The following is a 22,896-nucleotide window of genomic DNA, read 5'->3' as shown; positions in this document are numbered from 1 at the left end:
AACTATTATTGTTATTATTTGGTTGCTATGGTTCCTAAATATTTTTTTTCGTAACAATCTACTCTTTCCTCTCTTTTTTTCTTGTCATGGGTTTGGGAGAGACTGATTTATAGAGCAACTGGTTTGTGGAGAAATTGCTTTTTTCTGCAGAATGTTCTGAATCACGAGTTGAGTTGATTGCTTCCTGCGATGTCATTTGTCTTGTTTCTGTATACCATGATTTCCCCCCAAATTACTTTTCATGTTGGTCTGTCAGCTTCCAATTACACACTGTCTCCAGACCTCTCTTGAATCATTGGACTTTTATGTTTATTTCTGGCCTTTGTTACTACATTTATGTTTTTTATGGATAGGACCTCTTTTGATCTGCCTTAAAAAAAATTCCCAGCAGTTTCTAGCGACCATGATTAGAGTAACAGCGTTTGCTGAATGAACGCTCAAAAGACCAATGATTAAAGGAGTCTATCAGATAAGGGCCATCCTTTCCCTCTTTTCCACCAGAGGGCGCATCCCATTTCATGTTGGATTTAAGAACATTTCAAAGACAGGGATTGAGTCTGCTTTGAGTACCTGGGTGACTGTGCTTCATAAATGTAGCTGAATGAAGGAGAAAGTGTATAAAAATGCTTTCTCAATGAAGCCTTAGTCTGGTTACACTTTATCCTACACAGGAGCTCCAACTGGGGCCAATGAAATTTCTGTGATTTCATCACTGTCGAATTTCACTTTCCTAATAGGGAATTTGAAGGCCAATACCAATTCTTAAAAGATTACTTCCTATGATTTTTTTGTAGTTTCCAGCAACCTGAAAGTTTATATCAGTTCGGACATACCAACTGTCCACACACAGAGCAGCGGTCTTCACTGATCCCGGACCTTGTGCTACTTTGATGGTTATAAAATAAATAGATTCCAAGCCCCGAGGTGGTAAGGATGACTCGACCAGTATTGAAGCTGATGGAAATGAAGTAACAAAGGGTTGCTTTCTTAATTCTTAAGTGAATTTATTTCCTTGTATCTTTCAGTTTGTTCAAGGAGGTCAGAGCCAACTGAATAATCAGTTCCCATCATCACTGGACTTGTATTAAATTTGAATGGTTCATCCTAAGAAAATACTGTATTAGGATGCAGATGTTTTTTTATTTTGTTTTTTAGGCTTCATAGCTTTCCATGCAACCACCACTTTTTGAGGTCACATGAGCTTTGAGCTAGCCACCGTGGGGAGGAGGATACATATGATGTAGTTATCATTTTCTGCTCTAAGTTGCTGACACTCTGACAGGGAGAGATTGTTTCAGGACAAGTGAGAGGTCTGGATGAGGTGTGCACAAAGCCTGTAGACTTCACAGAAATAGTTCTTTGTTGAAGCAGCAGAACCTGTCAAGAAGGCAGGAGTGCAGTACCTTCTCTCCTCCTTCCTTGAGCGATGGCTTTGGTCTCTGGATTCTTCAGCTTTGCTAGCACAGAGGGCAGTTGTCCACTGCTTCTCATTTTTAATGTTAATCCATTCTGAAGCCATAAACTCTTCAGAGCTGTGAGGGGGCCAGTGAAGTTGTGTCAAGTGGCCCAGATCTTCTTTGGCACAATTTCCAGGGCAAGGCCTCCTCTTAATTATCTTTTTTTTTTCCTCTTAATTATCTTAATGACAAGCTCAGAGCTTGTCATTGTACAGGCACATGGAAGGTGCACAGTAAGTGCATTTTGACTTAGTGCACAGGGTTCTAAAGGAGAGGATTCAGATACACCATTTTTGATGTGACTTCTTGACTCTTCAGATACACTGCCTCTCTACCCCGGAGAATCAGTGTAGATAGAGTACTGCCTCTTCTCTTCACACTCTTACCTTGTGAACACATTCTTTACCAAGGACCCTTAGAGTCCACTCCGGGTACAGCCCACACACAGCCCCCAGAACTGGACAAACAATGCACATTCAGCCTGGGGCCCCCTTCTCTTCCCCACTAGATCTCTCAGCAAGAACTTGTGGGGGAAGCACCCTCACCCGCTCCAGGAAAGCTTGCTAGGTTAACCCCAAGCAAGCCAACGAGGAGGCCGCTTTTGCCTTTTTATAAACTAGGGATGACCCTGTAATCTGAACTCCTTCCTGAAAGTAGCACCTCTTCCTTTGTTCACCCCTGACCCAAACCTTGCTGCAGGCTTCAGGCAAGAATTTCCACAGGCGGTTAGTTAACCACAAAGAAAGTTTACGCCACCTCCTAAGTTGTTCTGCAGTCTTGTCGGCTCTCAGCCATTCCTGGGAATCAGATGAATGACACATTTTTCAAAAACTCACTTAAAACTCTGTGGCGCTACAGTGTGGGCCTTTGCCCTCCGGCGCCGGCGCTCGCGCTGACCGCTAGATCGCGCTGTCGGACAAGGAATCTGAAGCTCGGGACCCGCCGGGAACCCAGGAGTCGGAGGGAGAAGAGGTGGGAGCAGAACACTGGGAGAGTGAGGAGAGGGAGACCCCCGGGGATAGCCTCGGGGCTAAAAGCCATAGAAACAACCAAACTGAATAAATTCAACCAGCTCTGACTCAATGTATAAATATCAGTTTGTTGCAAACATTAACGGATTCCAAGGGGTGTCAAGAACTGGACGCTCTACAAAAGGGGGCAGATTGGAAGAGGGTTTACATGTTTTTTTTTTTTGGCGTGTGAGTGTGTGTGTTTTAACCCATTTGTTCACTTAACCATGGTAGAAGGCTAGCTTGCACAAGGGCCCCCCGTGTGTGTGTGTGTGTGTGGGGGGGGCGGGCAAACCGTGCAGACATCGCACTGGAAGGCCCCTGAGGAACCCCTTAGGACACCCTTGAGTTGCTCTTCTGTCCCTTGGGAATGGGTGTGCTTGGATTAGCTTGTGGATGTGTCTCTGCCTCTTCCTCTCATCCTACTTTGGAAGCATTGCCCAGAGATCCTTTTTTGGAGGGACAGAGGGTGTTTTGAGGCCAGTGGTTTTGTTACAGACCTTTGCAGCAACTATTTTAATGCATTTAATCTGTCTTTGAGCAAGAGAATGCCTTAATAGAGGATGGCCACGGGGGTCCTCTGGACGCCAGTCTGGGCTGGAGAGTGGCCCAAAGTGAGCGCTCTTGGAGGCCCCCTCCCCACTCCATAAAGCCATAGAAACAGGAAAGAGGTACCCCCATGGCTCCCTGGCGGGAGACTGACCGCTAAGAAATACAAGTGCAGCTCTGAGTGAAAGCGACAGGAGAGAACTCTTTTAAAACATGTAATAACAACGCCCAGGTTACATTGCTCCCCACTCAACAACTTTGCCATCACAAATTAAAAACAACAAAAGTACATAAAGAAAAGCATAGGCGCGCGCGCGCGCACACACACACACACACACCACCTGGGCGAAATGCAAACCCCAGGCAACCTTGGCTGGCGTGCAAGGCAGCAATTTTCCTTTTTCTAGACAGTGGGGGGCGGCTTCCCAAAGGGCGTCCCTGGCGGCTCCAGGCCACTTAGCAGGCCAGGGCGTCTGCGGGGCGCGTCTCAGCGCGACCCGGTGTCCAGCGGGCGGCTGCCGGGACATCTCTGCCCCTCGGCTCTGAGCCCGCCACCAGCCCACGGGCGTCCGTTGGAAGGAATCTGAGTGAGGGTGCGGGTAGAGGGCTGGCCCGCGGGAAGGCCGGCTCTCCCCGGGTTGGGGTTAAGGGCTCGTGACCTCGCTCTGCGTCGTGCACGTCGGGTTATGCACGCCCGGGATGCGCTCCCGCCTTGGGGGCTTGTGCCAGAAACCCGGGTTGTGAGAGTTTGAAGGGGGAAGAGGCTGCGCCCTGTGCGCGTGTGTGGGCTCTTTGTGAGAGCAGCCCAGCTGGACTTCGAGTGGGTCGTGTGTACTCAGGGAATGTGCAGAGGTGGAGATTCCCATCCCCCCCATTCTCCCCCCCACCCCAGTCTTCTCTGGCTTTCGCTGGAGGCAGCAGTGAGTGGGGCAGGGGTGGCGGGGGGGGGGTGTGGGGTGGGGCGGGAGCGAGGGCGCTCAGCAAGTTCTTGTCGGTCTCAAGGCAAGTTCAGAGGGTATCGCGCCTGTTGGAGGGAAGGCCAGATTTGCAGACGTCAGATCAAATAGGGAGAGAGATTCACATTAGTGACAAAATCTCTGCTTTTACTATTTCGGGGAGGTCAATTCCAGCCTAGCTCCTGCGTTCGCCCGCGAGCCCCCGCCTCCATCCGGGTTGCACAGCCTCGCAGGGTTAACCTCTGCACGTCTAGAGGCCAAAAGTGCAGCGCTTGCGCCGAGGGCGCCGACGTGGGGAATCGGAACCTCTCCCGGGGCGCTTTCCCGACGCCACCGTGTAGGAGCCCCGCGCTTCCTCCCGTGCGCCCAGCACCGTTTGGCAACCCCGAGTGCCAGGCTCCCAGCTCGGGGCCAACGGGGTGGAGCCGGTGGGGGGGCGGTAGGCAGGAGAAGATGCTGGCGGAATGTCTGCCCGCATTTAGCCTCCATCTCTTCGGCAGTTGGGGGAAACTTAGCTTCATTCTTCTCCTTGACCCCGCGGGGTTTTAAGGGCAAAGATTTTGGTCCAAGCTCCCCCCCCCCCGGGGGGGCCCGGTTATGCTCAGGGTCTCCACGGTGATTGCAACTTGGTTTCGAGCGGCTTCTTGTTCTGAAGATCCCTAGGTCTGTTTCCCTGCGTCCCTCGCCCTCTCTCTTGGCTCAGATTAAGCCTCCCAGTTCCGTCCCAAAGCATCAGAGAAGCGAGACAGGACTGGGAAAGCCATCCGGTCGCGGCGCCCGCGCGGGCTGCTCTTCGGGTTTCCAATCGCCGCTCCGAGATTGAAAAAGACAGAAGGCGCGCCGCGTGCACAGACAGTTAGTTAATGGAAACCCTGTAAATCGGTTTTAAGTGCACCCAGGACGGAGAGGGAGCGGGGGGTGGGGTGGCGGAGGGAAGTGTAGGTGGTGATGATGGGGGATGGGGCAAGGGTGGGTGGGGGTCGGTCACACATTTTTGCAGTTCTGAATAGAAGAGTCGCTTCCCTCCCTCCTACTGTTCTTAATTTAGAAAAAAAATAAATTCATTAAAGAAAATCTCAAGGATAGGGAAACCCGAGCTCCCCAGCCCGCCCCAAGCAGAGGAGCGCGCGGCTTCCCCTGGCAGCGAACCCGACCGCGGCTGTCCCCCTCCTCGCTTCCTCCTCCCCGTCGCTGCATCCCTCCCCGCCCCCTCCCCGTCCCCGTCCCCCCTCCCCCTCCCCCTCCCCGGCGGGGCACTGCTACTACGGGGCTCGCCACCTCACGCCGAAGGAATGCTGGAAGTATGCACACGTTCCCAAAAGTAGACCTCCTTCACCGCCGGAGGAGCATACATCACCCCGTGGCAGCCGTCCACCTTCTCAGGCGTTTCGTAACCGAGTAAACTGAGAGCGGGGAACAGCCCTCTATTAAGTAGCCCGCGGCGCGGAGCCTCTTCCCACTCGGCCCAGGCGAGCCGTCGCAGACGCGTCCGCGCGCGGGCAGCCTCCGCCGCTCGTCCCGGGATCCCCAGCCTCTGCGCCTCCCGGGCGGCCCTGCGGCCGCGCACCTCCCGGCCGCCGCCAGGTGCTGCAGGAGCGCGGCGGCCGACCGCCGGGCGTGCGCGGGGCGGGGGTCGACGCCGGGAAGCCGCTGCCGCCGCCGCTGCCTCGGTGCCCACCGCCTCAGGTTGGTCCGGCTTCTAGCCCTGTGCCTCTCCGCACACCTCGCCGAGGTAACCAGGGGAACGTGCACCTAGTCCGTTCCCTGCTTCGCCCCAAGCCCTTTCAAAGATCGCGGGCCAGAACCGTTTGGACTCGCAAGAGTGGAGCCGTGCCCGAGATTTGCCGGGTGTCCTGGGGGTTCTGGGATTCATTGTGTCTTTGGGGGAGAAAGAACTATAGCTTTTCAGACCGGCGGACGTCAGGGCGGCTGGGGGTGCGTGAAGCACCCTGTTCAGGGTGGGAGGGGACCTTCATCCATAGATGCCGCGGATTTCAGCGAAGGGTGCCCGGGTTCTGCGGCCACCTCGTCGTCTCTTGGCCGCAGCTTCCCCGGGGTGCTGTAGTGCAGCCCCGGCGCTGGGAAGGTATGTTAGTGACGCAGGGTGCGGAATTCTTTGGAGGAACGGCCGAGCGCTCTGCGGCTCATCGGAGCTGCGCGGGTGTGTGTGGCATCTTGAGGCAGATTCCTAGTCGACTGTTCTGGCTCCTTTGCTTTTCAAAACATCTGAGATGGTGGGTGAATCCAGCTCTCCGGGGACTCAGCCTTGGCCGACTTTCCCAACTTCTGGAGAAAGCTCCCCCCTCCCGACCTCGTCCCGAGTGCATTGGTCGGGGCTCTCTCTACTCCGGGTCCGTGGGACCCTGAAAGTAGTTTCCATCCCAAATCCTACATAGTATAAAGATCAGGGGGCGCCGGGATCATTTATGGAGCGAGCCGCGAAGCCAGGGAGCAAAAGAGGTACCTCAAACCGAGTGTCCTTAGGGAAAGGTGACCCTTTCGAGGCGTCCCAGAGCCCCCTCCCTCCCCCCTGCTTCTGCCTCAGCCTGGACTTTGTGACCCCACTGTCACATATGTGGAGTACTGGGGAGGCACCGTGCAGGAAAGGAAATGAGCGCCAAACTCGCCCTTGGCTACGTAAGGTCAAGGTCGCAGTGGGTAAAAGAGGAGGTTAGGTGATGCGCTCGGGATCTAGAGGAACCCCGCGGGGTGGGAGGAGGTGTCATTTTATTTTTTAACTGGACCCAGGAGTTAAAGAATTGGTCTTTTCCAGCGGGGAGGGGGAGGAGGCACGTTGGTGGAAGGAGACCCGTCCCTTAAGACCTCCCCCCGCAACTGGCTCACTTCATTCACGAGGGTGATGTAAGGAAATCCTTGCGGACATGTAGGGGTGGCCGCTTTCAGACATTTATGTCTGAGAATGCTCAATGAAGCACTGATCTAAGCATTCACATAAATGGTTTGGCTAAAAGGAGAGAAAACTTTTTTTTTTTTAATGAAACATATGGAGGGAATGACTGGCAGGCTGGTAGAGAACTACGTTCCGATGCTCCGGGCGCATCGGGATTCATCCGTGCCGCTGAGTCAGGCAGCCAATAGGTGGCGCTCTAGACCCAGACAAAAGCAGTTGCGCTGTTAAGGTTTTTGTGAAGAGTTCAGAGTTTTACAAAAAAAAAAAAAAAAAAAGTCTGCACGCAGCATTTTGATGGGTCGATTGTCAGCCTTTAACTTTTCGCGAGCACGACTGCCAACTGACTTGGAAATTATTGTAGCAAAGTTAAGGCCAGCTGATGGGAACAATGGGCCAGTCTCACCTCCTGCTTTTCACCGATGGTGGAAGAGGGTTAGAAATGTCAAACAGCTGTTAATTAGGAAGAAAGAAATCGCTGGAGCCCTTGAATCTTCAGAGCAGCGCCAACATTTTAATCTTGGCTTCATAAAAAGGAGCTCCGGGCAATTTGGCACGCCTGCTCATCAGACATTTAAAATGCAATTTACACTCAGGCCGAGGAAAGATGCCCTAATACATTGTGCCAATAATTTGGAAGGGCATGGTTGGAGCTTGTCAGTTTCTTTTCTCAAAGAGGGCTCGACCTTTGGCTCATTTTTGGATTCCCAAGCAGGACTTCGTTTTTCAAGCGGCTTCGTCTGTTGCCTTACAATAATTTATGTACTTCACAGTCAACTCTCTTTTTATGTTTTGCCTCTGGCAGGCTTCCCAGTTCAGTTCATTGCTAGTAGCTTTTGTCTCTGGATTGGACCTTAGAATGTTTTAGAAGATTCCCTTCTGCTAACATAGATTAAGCACCTACTGTGTGCTGGGAGTCGCAAAAGATGAATAAGACTCTTTGTCTTTAGGGAATTAATAACCTAGTTACAGAATCAGGAAAAATCAGAACGGAACAATTCTCCTATGGAGCATATATACCTATAATCTTCTGGAATAAGTGAAGTGAAAATAAGTTAAATGAAAATATTAATTATTACCGAGAATTTTTATAAAAAAATATCTTGGGAAAACAGACATGAGTGTCTTGTCTCTTCTATTGCTTGTCCTTTTTTTTTTTTTTTTGTTAGGTATTTTAGAGTTGTTTTCCCCTCATCTTGGATAAAGGATTTATCAGATGTGAGGAGAAAGCTGCTAGCAGTAGGATCAGGTTTCATTTGGGCCTTACATATTTCTGTATAATCCATTTCAGACCTTAAAGAGCTGCATATTTGTAGGCAGAACAAAATGAAAAAAAAAAAAGAGTAAAAGAGGTTTATTATACTTTTCCAAATTACCCCGAGACCACTAAAGTACAGTTACCTAAAGAGTTCAGCAGCTAGGAAAAAGCTGCCGGCCAAATAAAATCCCCAGCTGGAAGAGACATTTAGTTGAGTCAGGGATAAAATGACCTCTGAATTAGCCATCACCAAGGCAGGATGAAGTCATGTGGGGCCTAGTGAGGCCGTCACCCGGGGATGCTAAGCAGGACCAACCTCGGGGAAAACAGGACCCTCTTTAAACTTGAAATCCCTCTTAGTGCCATGATTGAACTGCAGTGGATGAACTTGACTTCCACAGCTCCACAATAGGCCCATTATATGCGAGGCCGGGCCCTGCGGTTATTAAGGCAGATCTGCTCGGGTCCTGGCCCGGGCCCAGGCTCCAGTCCTAACCTGGTCCCAGGCCTGCCCGGACCCGGTTCTGACACCGTCATCGCTTCCTCCCGCAGATCCCTTCATGCGGCTGTGAGCCGGAGGCCGGAGGCCGAGCATGCGGACCGGGCTTCCCCCAGCGCTTGCCGCCCTGGGCGCGGCCCTGCTCCTGTCTTCCATCGAGGCAGAAGGTAAAATGCTCCTCCTTCCCCCTCCCTCAGCGACAATGCAGCATTCTAGAAAGGAAAAAAAAAAAAAAATCTTGCCACTATTGCTTGTTCTGTTTTCCCTGTACTTCGTGTTTTCTCCGGATGTTTCTCTCCTCTACGAGAAACGCCCCCTTCCGAGGTCTGTCCGTGGTCCGGCTCTCAGGTCCAGCTCTTTCGTATTCTGCTTAATCCATCCCGTGCAGTGCTGTGTGGTCTCCTTGCGCTTGTCCCTGCGGTGTGCTGTCCACACTGCCACCTACCCCTCTGCCTTCCGAGAGGACCTGCCGTCCGGGAGGGGGCGACAGCTGCACCCGGCTCTGCGCACGGGACTCCCGCCTCGTGGTGCTGCTACCCTGGAGCCCCGGAGCGCGGGCGCGCTCGCTCGCGTGGGTGTCCCCACCACCTGGCTCGGGGCTGCGACCTCGGTGACAGCATGAAATAAAGGACTGCCACAGTGCCGGCTCTGCGCCTCTGTGTGTTTTGTGGGGGGACTCAGCAGTTGAGGCGGACGGTGCAGGCAAATGAGGTGGCAGCCAGGCCGCCAAGGGGGTGGGTGGCAGGCAGAGATCCGGACCCAGAATGTGTTCTCCTGGCCCAGGGTCACTGCTGCTGTCCCTGTTTGGTTTGCGGGGCTCAGAGGAACGTGGCTCAGACCCAGCCCCGTGCAGACAGGTTGCGTGCGTCTGCGCCAAAGTTTCCAACCCAGGAAGCAAAGGGGCGCCGGGCAAGCCAGGGTCTCCGGGCCTCCCCTCTTACCTCTATGCATAGGACCCGAGTGGAGGCCTTCAGGGGCAGGGACATGGTGTTGTGGTCCCCAGGTCTGCAAAAACGACTCTGACCTGGAGAAAATGAAGGATCTTTGCTAGATTTTCAACCTCACTTTATATCCTTTTTGTTGTGTGCACTTGATGCCCTAATTCTTCAGTGTTTATTTAAAAAGTTATTTCTGTGTAGTAACCTAGTGAGAGCTGCCGTGTGGCTTCCAGTATCATTAGAGACCTGACAAACTAGAATTATTGTTCTGCAAGGTAAATCAGGTAATACCATAACAGACATCTTAAATTTTTTTTTTCTTCAATAAAAAATGCTCCTGATGGAGTTAAGGGAGAAAAGAAAGGCATGGGGCAGCTGTGGGAGTTCCAGGGTGGGTCGCACTTTTTTAGAGGCTGTGGGAAAGTAGAGTTGTCTCATGACAACATTGAGATTTTTTAAAACTTTCTGTTGTGTTTGATTTTCCATTTCAGAACTGCAGGTACAAAAAAAAAAAAAATTCAGATTAGGAGAAAACACAGAAGTTCCAAAATGTGTGGCCTGCTTAGAAAAGTTAGAAATTTCCTGCTCTTCTTATCTGAGCAATACTGTGTGAATGTAGAGGCTTTTCAGAGTGACCTCTGTGAAGTAATACTCAGATGAGGTTGCCTTTAATTCTATGTCGTTGGTAGGAAGGAATTTTATTTGAGGAACTTCTGGAAGCCCTACCAAAGATATTTTTAGATAATTCACTGAAGTGGCCCATTTATTGCTCGTTAAGAAAATAGTTATTTGAAAATCAGAAAGATTTGAGAATTCTTAGGAAAAGAATTAGGTTGGAAATGATGTAAGTGGAAAAAATCAATTCTCAATTGGATAATGGGCTGGTTAGCAAAGTGCTCTTAAAAAGAACATTTTAACATGGTGTGTCAACTATACAGAAATAATAAAAAAAGAGAGAACATTTTACTGTCTATATTATTGATTATTTCCGTATTTCTCACATTTTATCTTTTCAGTCTGGTATAGTTCTTACTCTGGCTTTCTTAAACTGTGACTTTCTTGTCTCCCACCTCCTTAGGTCAGCATTTAATAATTTTATTTTAATGGGATTCATTTTTGGGGGGCTTAGCTCTCTAGTTTGGTACTGTCGAGTAGAAATATATTATAAGCCACAAAAGCAAGCCACATGTGTAACTTAAAATTTTCTGGTTGCCACATTAAAAAAGGAAAAAGAAACAGGAGAAATTATTCTTTATAGTATATTTAACTTAGCCTACTATATCCACAGTATTATCACCTCAACATGTAATCAATATAAAATTTTTTTAGTGAGCTATTTTACAATTCTGTACTAAGTCTTTGAAACTGGGTATGTATTTTCCACTTGCAGTGTATTTTGAACTGGCCCCATTTGAAGTGCTTGAGAGCCACCTGTGACTGGTGGCTCCTGTATTGGACGGCACAGCTTGGGTGTTAACTACCAACTAAGCGGTCCCAAGAACTTGTGAAGGGCTAACAAAATTTGTGGCCAAGACCTTCCTGGGGACAATGGCTAGAAAGAAGTTTTCTTGGAAATTTTGGGGGGCATTTCAATCTTTCCACAGTCACCCTTGTTTCCTGCTATGTCATTTGGAACTTAGTTGTAAAATGGTAATAGTTACTTCTCTTTCCCTTTTACAACATCATGCTTGAACTCTTATATTTATACTGTTTTCCAACCAATTTCTATTTACTTAATTTTTATATGTTGAAAACAGTACCTTTTATGATACTAATTAAAAGGATTTGGCATACACTTTTTGCATCTTCATTTTTTTTTTTTACAGTGGTACCACCCTCATCTTGTGATTTTCCTTTCCTGTGATTTTCCTTTTATCTGCTTAGACAAGGAACTTTATTTTTTATAATATAGTATTTTTGTCTTATGGAAATTAGGGTGAAATGATTTTTTTTGCCTTCAGTGTTTGTAATTTTTAGCCATAGCATAGAAATTCTAGAATTCAAGATGAACATGTCTTGTGAAAAACAGGGTTTTAATTTTAATTCAGTGTCTATGTTTACCTGTTAATACTGTGTCATAATAGAAATTTTGGACTATAGGGAAACTTGTGGATCATCTATTCTGATTTTCTCATTTCCAAATGGGAAAATGAGGAAGATAGCCTGAATAACTCAGTCAACTAATGTGATTACTTCAGAACAAGTTACAGATGAAACCCAGGTTTTCTTGTCCTGATTTAGTGGTAGTTTACCTACACTGTGCTTCTTTCTTGCTTGAAAACTGGTCAACCATGAAAGAACACATTGATCCATTACTTGTTTCCACTATTTATTTTTGGTATCTTGCAAACACAAATGAAATGAATATGTCATGGCAAAGATCATTCAACTTACACTAGCTTTGGATGTAAGATATAAATGAATACCAATTGCATAGAATAAAACCACTCTTTGCATACTTTTATAAGTTTCTGATGTTAGAGTAGTATCCTTTTCAGTGTTGTTATCACAGAGATCAGACTAAAAGATCTTACTAGTTCATCAAGATGGTATTTTGGTAGTATGTTTTGCTTTATCTTTAACATAGTTTATAAGTTACCAAAACTTATTAGACTATTCTCCCATATGTCCATCTTTTCATCCATCCATTATCTCTGCACAGTTGGCAGACTTGCTTTTGGTTGCCATAATGAAAAAAATTGTTTTACAAAATATATACCAAGATAGATACTTTAGTTTTAAACAAAGCATGTAAAGTTAATTTGTTAAATTCTATCTGTATCTGAACTGGAAATATCTGAATACCATGTATTTATTATTTAACAGGCATCAAATAATGTTTTTTTATAGAGTAGAAAATATATAGGTATATATTAATAGACACTTATGTACAAATATTGCTTTCTAAAGTTAGTCATTCACTCAGATGTTTCTTCTTTACATTGTATGCTCTGGAGTCTGACTATGGGATCAAAGTTTTGATGCTTATTTTCTGTGGTAACCACTCTGAATTTCATTGACTCATGTGTGGAACAGGGGTAACAGGGTACATTATGCGGGATTGTTACGAGAAGAAAAAGAGATTATATAAAGTGACTCGTACTCTGCCTATTGTATAGTAGACACTCAGAAAATGCTAGCTGTAATTATCATTTCAGAAAGTCCCAGATCCTGCCAATTTATGTGACAAAAGTATCACCAGAATGCAGTTTTCATAGCATAGCATAGCTTATTGACAAGAAAAAGCATTATTCCTAAGTGGGAAATTAAAACTACTAGAGTTATGAGTGCTTAAAATTTTAGTCATTTCATTTTCAGTATTCAGGTTCAGGTTTTTTGAATATATATCTGATTGTTTTATTATTTCTTTATAATTTGAGTTCTACTTCTCTTGGTTCAGATTCTCATTCTATGCAACTATGGCTCCTTGCAATTATAATCCATTATAGATAGGTCATATTGAAATATTCTGGCATCTTAATTGTTTCAGGGAACATAGACACTGCTTGTGACAATGCAATGGCAGTTGTGAATGATTTTTATACAAAAGAAAAGATTTTCAAAATTAATGAGAATTACGTTTTGCATCGATTCAAGTTGACATGGGTCCATACTCACTCCTGCTTTGTTATCTTTTTCATGAAACAAACAAACAAAAATGCTATACATGGAGTGGCCAGCCTGAAAGATTTGACATACGCTATAAGTGGCAGGAAGAAAAGTGGAGTGGGCTCTCTGTTGTACACATGCTAGTTGGCCATTCTTTCCTTCTTTTGATTCCCAAGTACCACATCTGAGTTTCTATGAACACCTTAAAATCCTCTGAAATGTTAAAGACTTTTCCCAACAGTCAATTTTTCAGTTTTTCTGGAATCCTGGTCATTTGGAAACCAACAAGGTGGGCCGCTGCTGCCCTTCAGCAGTTTTAACCTAATGTCTGCTGCTTCAGGTCAATTTCCTTGCAAGGTTGGTGGTACTGTTTTTCCATGTACTGATTTTTTTTTTTAAAAGCATGCTCAGGCCAGTTGCGTCTGCCTTTGCATTAAATTTGTCCTGAGCCATTGCTACTAGAACAATATTTTATAATGATATTCTTAATACCTCTTGTTCTATTAACATTTGTTGCATGCTTGTTATACTAAGTGATGACTACAGCTAAACATTGCAATATGATTACAGACAGCAGAATGTGGAATAATTAAGCTATGCATGTAGATTAATAGTCTAATCTCACTGCCTGTGTATGGATAGTAAGAAAATAACATTCATTCCTCTGCTAGTATATCCAATGAAAATAAAAAGCCATCTCCTATAGTTGGAAGCAGCAGTTCATCAAAGCAAATGTTTGCTTAATTTGTTTTATTTTCATTAAAATGTGCTGTTAATATTACATCAATCCCTAACCCCAGTTAAATTGTGTGACTCATGTTTCAAAGCTACTACTGTATTTCAATTGACCTCTGTGAAAACCTAAAAGAAGATTGTAATCCCTCAAAAGAGATGCAAAGAATCTGACTCACAAGGAATACTTTCAGACTTAAATACTCTATTAAGAGAGAGTATGGCTGAAAGTCATCTTGCTTTGTTGACCTACTTCAAGTGTAGTGATTTATAATGCATTGACCATGCACTGACAGTGAGTCAGTACAATGCTGCATGATGAGGCATGAACATTGCAGAGAGAATATCATTATAAAATATTTCTGAAACGTCTTTGTGTAATGACTATTGTACATGGAGGCTTTCGTTCATTGTGGGAAACTAAAAACAAGTCAACATTTCATTGACACATGCATGAAGCTGTATAGTTTTGTATGTAAACTATTTCTTTCTGTACTTTTCAATTATTCCTGTCATTGACTTCTCCAAGTTTTTATGCACAGTCATGTCTTCAGATCGCTGATCCTTCTTCGCTGTTTTCTTTAAGTTCTGTAAATAAATGTCCATGAATATATGGTTTGATGTTGTCTTTTCATAATTAACCATTGTTTTGTAAAGGACCATACTGGCATTTTAGTTTAAAATGCCACTTCTAGTATGGAGTATACCTGCTGCAAAGGAGAAAATAATAGTGTTGGTTTACACCTTGCAAACATACAGCATATTGGTGTAAACAGGCGGAATAATAGTTTTATAAACATCTGGGATATATTTTTTATATATTTATAAATTATTATAACATCCCCTATTACTATTTTTGAATATTGTCTATGTCAATGTGAATATACATTTAAATGTATATTTCCTTGTGCAACGTAACAGTGCTAAATTTCCCATGATTTCTCCCTTTCATTAACTTTCGTATTTCATCTCTGCACAGATTGAGATTTATCAAACAAAAATTAATAGCAAGACAATGATGCAGAGAATGAACCAAAAATATCATTGATTCTTTTCTGCATGATGGGAAAAAAAGTACTATGTCAATGTTCTAAATTAACTTCTATGGTTATAAGCAGGTTGTGATTTGGCATGCTTATTCAAAATGCTCTCAGCATGTATTGCGATCCCTTTAATTGTTATGTGAATTGTTTGCATATGTGGTTATTATCTGTGATTTCATTGTATTTGTATGTATTTGTATCCAAATATGTTTCTATTATGCTTGATTTTGCTGGCCATTCTTGGATGACCTAGCAACTCAAGAATCAAAAGTGTTTTGTGCTGTCCTCTGTAATATGTATACTCTCTAATGTTTTGTCATATCTTGTCAGCTTTTAATTTTATTCTTATCCAACAAGATATCTTCTATATTTGTTGGAAACAAATTTATGCAAAGACAATTTTAGTAAGCTTTGCTCAACACAATTCTTTATTGATTAAATTGACCATTTTGTGACATCGGAAAATGTAATTGATATCAACTCTCTCTTTTGCAGTTGACCCACCTTCAGACTTGAATTTTAAAATAATAGATGAAAATACTGTTCATATGTCATGGGCAAGACCAGCTGATCCAATTGTGGGTTACAGAATAACAGTGGACCCTACAACAGGTAAGTTTTGAGATGTTGGGGTTTTAAAATGGAGACACCAAAGATGATAGAACTCAGTGTTCTCTCCTCCCATTTCATTATGAGAAAGCTGAAATTTAGAAAACCTTAGGAATTTAGACGATGTTGTCAGATATTTGGTGAATGCAGGTCTCCAGATTTGCAGCCTAGTACTCACTATTTTTGTAGTATTGAACTTTATTAAAATGGTTTGCTGTGCTAAGCTGGTGCTATTAAAAGTGGACTTTTTTTTGTCTGATCAGAATATTGCTGGTAATCTTTGATTTTACAAGATAGAATTCTCGCTTCTTGATATTCTCGCTTCTTGATATTCTTGAATTAAAAAGAATTCTATTCTTTTTAATATTTAAAGTGTCAGGTGGGATCCCTGGGTGGCGCAGCGGTTTGGCGCCTGCCTTTGGCCCAGGGCGCGATCCTGGAGACCCGGGATCGAATCCCACATCGGGCTCCCGGTGCATGGAGCCTGCTTCTCCCTCTGCCTGTGTCTCTGCCCCCCCCCCCCCCCGTGACTATCATAAATAAATAAAAATTAAAAAAAAAATAAAGTGTCAGGTGACGAAGTGAGTTGTTATGCCTTACCCAATGTCCTACACATTTCAGTACTCAGGAAGCATTATTCTGGAATAATGGTGAGCTGCCATGGTGGAAGACAAGAATTTACTTTGGCTAGGTGATTCCACAGATCCTAGGCTAAGAATCTTTGAAACACAACACAAAACCCCATCTTGTTTTGGTTGTTCTCAGGAGTTATCTTTGGTGTTTATGTAGTTGCTCAAGTGTGGAGAACTAATCTCTGTTGATTAACTTTTAGTTTTAACATGGAATGGGAAAATTACCATTTCTACTAGCACTGGTCAGGTGGTAGGAAGATATCTCATCTGGCCGATAGTAGAGAGGGATGATGTCAATATAATTTTCCACTACAGCTCTGTTTAAATATTTATAGCCTCCAAAAATACTAATGATTTTAAATACTAATTTCTCAAGGAGTTGGGAAGAAATTTTTCAGTATGATCTGGGAACTTAAGGGTCAAGAATTTACTTTTTCTTCTTTGAATCTTTTCTCCCCAAATGTACTTGCAGTTAACTAATTCATTCATCACAAAGCAAAGAAGCTGTTGGAAAATAGTTCTATCAGTTTCCATATGTTGGAATTCCTGACTCCTGTACTCCCCAAACTGGTACCCAATAAAGCCCTGGTGTCTTGTCCTGTGGGGGCCTTTGTTGATTCTGCATGCTCCACACAAAAACTGGGAATGTTTCTCAGGGTTCTATTTTACTACCTGTTATCTTTCCTGATTATTTCTGTTTTGATGAAAATTTAGTATAATTAAAAATCCTAGCAGGCACTTACTCCCTAGGAACTATTGTTTCCTAATTGAATTAATGAACATAATCTAGAAGGGAGTACATAACTGTCAATATATAAGTATATACTCAGGACAGTGTGTTTTGAAATACTTGGTATCTAGTTAAGTCATGTCAGAGGACTATGATTACCCATTACTGTATGCCACCATTTGAGAATGGAAAATGCATTGCTTCCACACAGACCGCTTCCCACTATAGCTTAACTTTAACCTATGGTGTTTGTTCTTGAGTTGATTTTCATCCTCCCTTTCTTCGCTCTCCTCCAGCACATAATTTAAAGTTAAATTATTTTCTGTTTTAAGTCTTATTTGTGAAATAATTTTGCTATCTACCATTCACCTTGAGAAACAATGGGAGATTTGGGCTTGATATTCTGGTGTATCTTTATTCCAGAGGAATCCTTGAGTCCTGGAACAAATATTGAATATTATTATCATAAGTAAAGGTTATGCCAGTCCACTTACTGCATTTCAAAGTTTTGGTTTTAGAAGATAAAAGAAGATAATGTTTAGATGTTCTGTAGAAATGTATATATATTTAATTTTTTAGATTTTGAGTATATCTGGGAATTTCATTATAATGTGTTACGTTATATGTGAAAGATATTTTATTGCATTCATATTTTCCTTTCTATATTTCCAGATGGGCCCACTAAAGAATTTACCCTTGCAGCTAGTACCACTGAAACTTTATTATCAGACCTTATACCTGAAATAGAGTATGTGGTAACAATCACTTCATATGATGAAGTAGAAGAGAGTGTTCCAGTTATAGGACAATTAACAAGTAAGCACACATATAAAGTACTTTTCTGCCTTTTATTTCGCAGAAGATTTCTCCAACTTTCAGATTTAATCTGTTATGCAGAGTTACTTTGTATCAGTATAAACTATTCCTTCCTATGATCCTAGTCATTAGTGGATGTTAATTCATTCTCGATTTATAACCGTAGTCTCTGGAAGCAGCAGGAAAGTTATGAGTGAAAACTATCAAAAATATTAAACTTTACTAAGCAACAATGTCAATGTCTTTTTGAAATATATCTAAAATATCATTAACAATAATTTATTTGCAAGGCATTGATTATTTGGAAGTATTCTCTGAGCAGCTGGGCATGGATCATACATTTGAAAGACAGTGGTGGAAAACAATATATATATATATTTTTTTTAAAGAAGTATTTGTATGAGTTCATTTATTTTTGTAATAATAGGGTTTTGACTCAGTTCAAACAGGTGGTCCCACAAAGCCAGGGGAGAAGAAACCTGGAAAACCAGAGATACAAAGTAAGTATTTCTCTTAATATTTTTGCTTGGCTTTATAAAACTCATAAATGTAATATAAAGGAAATGTTCCAACTATACGCATACTTTGACTTTATTCCCTGTTAATTTCTATAGGTGTTGTCTAGAAGGAATATAGAAAAATAATAGTAATATATGACTAAACAGTTATACTACCTACATTCTGGGTTTCTAGTCAATTTTTCATTCTATTTACTAAATATTCATTTTACTGGGAGTAAACTGAATTGGTGTGTGTCCACTTTTTTTTTTTTTGCAAGATTTTGGGAGTAGGTGAAAAACAGCTCATCTCTAGACTTAACTCATTTCTCAAAGACCAATAGAAATAGGGGTATATGAGGGATATAAAGCTGGAACACAAGAGAGATGCCCTCCTTGTGTTTGAAGAAACTCCTTGTGCTTGAAGAAACTCTTGCCATAAAAATCTATTTCTAAATCTATGGATATGTTAATTATGCCCATCTCTGGGTATTTATATACCTTTCATTGATGGCAGTGTCACCATTTTCAGTGTCTGTTTAAGACATCTCTGGTAATAAGTTGGTCTTAACACATCTAAAGAATAGTACACATTTTCCAAGGATGATGTTTGGGAGGTGGCGACTGTGAATCAGTGGGATGAGAGATGGGAGTGGAGTCTTATGCAGTTTGAAACGATGTCCCTGGTCATTCTAATACATTCTCGCACTACCTCTATTATTATTCCATCCCCACAGTCATAGAGGCAAATTAGAAAAGAAAAAAGGTATGAAAAACACTGTTTACCAAGTTCTTTATAATATGTAAGTAAGAACCCAACCCCAAACAAAATAAGTTACACAATGATCCTTGATGCACTTGTAACCAAACAAAAGGAATTTTATTCAGACTAGGTTTTGTAATTTCTAGCCTCCTATGTCTTCTATTGCTTGGTCTGACTTATGGGGTGGACACTTACAGGGATTCTTGGATTTTAATTTGCCACCTTATAAAAGTTGGATTTGTGACCCAGGATGACTATAAAAGGATTTGAATACAAACTGTCTTTTATCAGGAGTTTTCCTCTACAAATGCCTGTTTATCATTCTTTCTAATGTCTAATAATCTGAAATGAACTTTATAGTATGCAATTATAATGCTAATATTTTCCTTGAACCATCGATATTTATTCTAAGTCAAAGCATTATACCAAATATTGACTAGTCAATAGACTTAAATGGGCCCATTAAATGGTGTGCAAAAATTATTTAGACATGCAACTTATACTTAGCTTGCAAAATTTTCCAGGACCCTTTCCTTCTCTTCCTAGCCAAATACTTCTTTTATTATTCACCAACTGACTTATAAGGATAAAAACATCTTCAAAAAATTCACTTAGTGTTGTCTTTTGAATACAGATTTTCGTGAAAATCAGCCTGTTTTCCTTCTGACTGCAGAGAAAAGGAAAGATATGATGTTCATTTATAAAAGCCAATCATTATATTTCAAAAATTTAAGGGTATAATGTGCATTATTTACATTTGAATTGAAATGTTTTTCTACTCCTTGTTTTGTAAAAGTGGGTTTTAAATTGTCAAACTTGGGATCCCTGGGTGGCGCAGCGGTTTAGCGCCTGCCTTTGGCCCAGGGCGCGATCCTGGAGACCCGGGATCGAATCCCACATCGGGCTCCCGGTGCATGGAGCCTGCTTCTCCCTCTGTCTATGTCTCTGCCTCTCTCTCTCTCTCTCTCTCTCTCTCTCTGTGACTATAATAAATAAATAAAAATTAAAAAAAAATAAATTGTCAAACTTAAATACACTGATAATTAGGACAATAAAATATTTTGACTATCTTGCATCATATTTATGCTTCTTTTTAAAAAAAAGATTTTATTTATTTATTTGAGAGAGAGAGAGAGCTCAGCAGGGGCGGGGGTGGATTTGGAGAGGGGCAGAGGGGGAGGGGGAAGCAGGGTTCTGGCTGAGTAGGGAGCCCAATGCAGCGCTTGATCCTAGGAACCCCAAATCATGACCTGAGCCAAAGGCAGACACTTAACCTTAACCGACTGAGCCACCCAGGTGCCCCTATGCTTCTGTTAGACTCTATTAACCCTCTAGACTAACCAACTGCAAACTTTAGACAATTACATTGTAAAATGCAGGAGAATTTTAAAAGATTTTCTCTTTTCTTCCACTTAATTACATCTGCTTGAATAGGACAGCAATTGTTTTGTATTTATTGCAAGATACCAAGTAATGAAGACACTGCTCACACTCATTTTGTGTTTCCCAGATGTTTTGTGTAATTTGTACTTGGAGAAAAGAGGAAGGATGTCGTTTATAAAAATAGGTTAATAGCATGAATATTTTGGTCATATGCTCTTGGAGAGTAGGTCATGTATCTATTTATCTCTCTTGCTCAATGTCGTATATAGTAATTTAGAGCCATATAGTTCCATAAATGCATCTTAATAAAGTCACCGAAAGTGCTTCTGTGTATATTAATAAAATGTTCTTTTGTGCATGTCAGTTGTAGGTGAACAATGTGAATATATTCTGATCAACAAAATGACTTAAGTAGAGAACTTAATGTTGTTACAATGTTAATTTGTATTCTTTAAGTTTTGCAATGTTAATTTGTTCTTTAAGGATGGGTAGAGTTAAGAATACATCATTTAAAAATATATCAAATGTATTTCAGAATGCTCTGTCAGTGCCTGGACTGATCTAGTGTTTCTCGTGGATGGCTCATGGAGTGTGGGAAGAAATAATTTTAAGTATATTTTAGACTTTATTGGTGCTCTTGTGTCTGCTTTTGACATTGGAGAAGAAAAGACAAGGGTTGGAGTTGTTCAGTACAGCTCTGATACCAGGACCGAATTTAACTTAAATCAGTACTACCGAACAGATGAGCTTCTTGCTGCAATTAAAAAAATTCCATACAAAGGTGGCAACACAATGACGGGTATGTTTTACAAGTTTTGTTCTTGTTGAAAATGAATGAAATACCTGTTTGCACAATTTTCTTATGTTAAATAATTTTGAAATTAATCAAAAAGTTTTTGATTTTGGCAAAGTTGTGGGGTAAGGAGTGAATGAACATGTTTCTTTTTCACTTCAGGGGATGCCATTGATTACTTAATTAAAAATACTTTCACGGAATCTGCTGGAGCAAGAGTTGGCTTTCCTAAAGTGGCAATTATTATTACTGATGGCAAATCCCAGGATGAAGTGGAAATTCCAGCAAGAGAGCTTCGAAATATAGGGGTTGAAGTTTTCTCTTTGGGTAGGTCACATTTAGTTAAGTATTCTCACTTTAGACTTCCTTCAATACTTAATGTTTAGAAAGAGGAAAAGTGAATTCTTTAAGGAAGGATGCTATTACAAGTGTTTGGTGCATTTTATAGTGTAGTGTTAAACCATGTCATCTTCAAGTTAAATTCTGCTTATGTATCTCTCTAACTCCCTTAGCCTATGCGTTGTGAGGTGGTATTCATATTTTTGCCAGCCCTCTACTTTTCAAAAATGCTAGGCCAATGATTCTAATAAAGATCCTCCTTGTATTATCATTAAGTTTTTTTTTTATGTGTTTCCTATATTATGTAATACTTGAAGAATTCGGAGGGTTCCAGCTCATTCAGGACTCTGGAAGAAAAAAGTATTATCTTTACAGATGGCAGGGACAAATGATGGCACTGGTTGGGATGAGAGCCCGCTCTGTTTTACTAACCATTCATTTTCCTTTTTGGCTGGCCACTTTCTGTGAAATTATAAAATGCCTTTGTCATTTGAACAGTCGCACATTCGTTATGAAGCAAAGCAATTCCGGATAATAACTAAATAGGGATTTACCAATGTCTTCACTTTGAAGATTGAGAAAACAAAGAACTTCTCTAATTCAGCACATTTTTCTTTTCAATATATCTGTCCTTTTGTTTTTTAAGGCATTAAAGCTGCAGATGCAAAAGAACTCAAACAAATTGCCTCCACACCTTCATTAAACCATGTCTTCAATGTGGCCAACTTTGATGCAATTGTGGATATTCAGAATGAGATAATCTCCCAGGTGTGCTCCGGTGTAGATGAACAACTGGGTGAATTGGTTAGTGGAGAAGAAGGTGAGGGAATTGTTCAGCGTTTCCCTGTGTTAGGCTTTTCCATTATTTGATAGCACTTAAAGCTTTACAGGAACTCTAAGAGTAGATGTATTTACTCAAACACATCTTCCAGTGGTTCTGCAGTTGCATATTTTCAGTAACTCAACTGGTTGGTGCCATTTGTATGGTTCCCCCTCCCCCAGAGGAACATGAAGGAAAATATTTATATCATTGTATATTTCTTAAAAATCTTCTATGGGGGAAGTTTGACTTGTTCTTTCTCTCTATGACCATCTTATGCCTGTTGAGTGTCCATAATTAGGCTACTCAGGCACTGGCTTTGATGATCTTACACTCCAATGTAAACACTGATAGGCTGGGGAGACATGTCTTCTAGCATTCGGCCACGTAAACTAGTAAGAACACTACTTCTATTAAATGGTGAAGCAAAAGGGTTTTCTATCATCATTCTCTGCATGTCCTCAAAACTTTAAAGAATATTTCCAAGATCAGACAGTTTGATCCTTCCACATCTGGAAAATTTTCCCATTTTTATCAATTATTGCTTCTAAATAC

General features: G+C 42.3%; 1 protein-coding gene across 1 annotated transcript in view; it reads left to right on the top strand.

Annotated features, from left to right (window-relative positions):
• Nucleotides 1-5,420: 5,420 nt before the first annotated feature.
• The window catches only part of COL12A1 (collagen type XII alpha 1 chain), a 117,495-nt gene continuing 100,019 nt past the window's right edge, over nt 5,421-22,896 (top strand). Inside the window, exons 1-8 of the mRNA XM_049092254.1 lie at nt 5,421-5,658; nt 8,691-8,804; nt 15,455-15,571; nt 17,603-17,746; nt 18,187-18,246; nt 20,925-21,188; nt 21,345-21,509; nt 22,168-22,341. Coding sequence (XP_048948211.1) covers nt 8,732-8,804; nt 15,455-15,571; nt 17,603-17,746; nt 18,187-18,246; nt 20,925-21,188; nt 21,345-21,509; nt 22,168-22,341 — 997 coding nt within the window. The 5' untranslated portion in view covers nt 5,421-5,658; nt 8,691-8,731. The remainder of the gene's footprint in view (nt 5,659-8,690; nt 8,805-15,454; nt 15,572-17,602; nt 17,747-18,186; nt 18,247-20,924; nt 21,189-21,344; nt 21,510-22,167; nt 22,342-22,896) is intronic.

This window comes from Canis lupus, chromosome 12 (assembly GCF_003254725.2).
Source record: "Canis lupus dingo isolate Sandy chromosome 12, ASM325472v2, whole genome shotgun sequence".
NCBI classification, from domain to species: Eukaryota; Metazoa; Chordata; class Mammalia; order Carnivora; family Canidae; genus Canis; species Canis lupus.
Note: the sequence above shows the minus strand (reverse complement) of the source record. Positions and strands in the feature narration are given on the sequence as shown.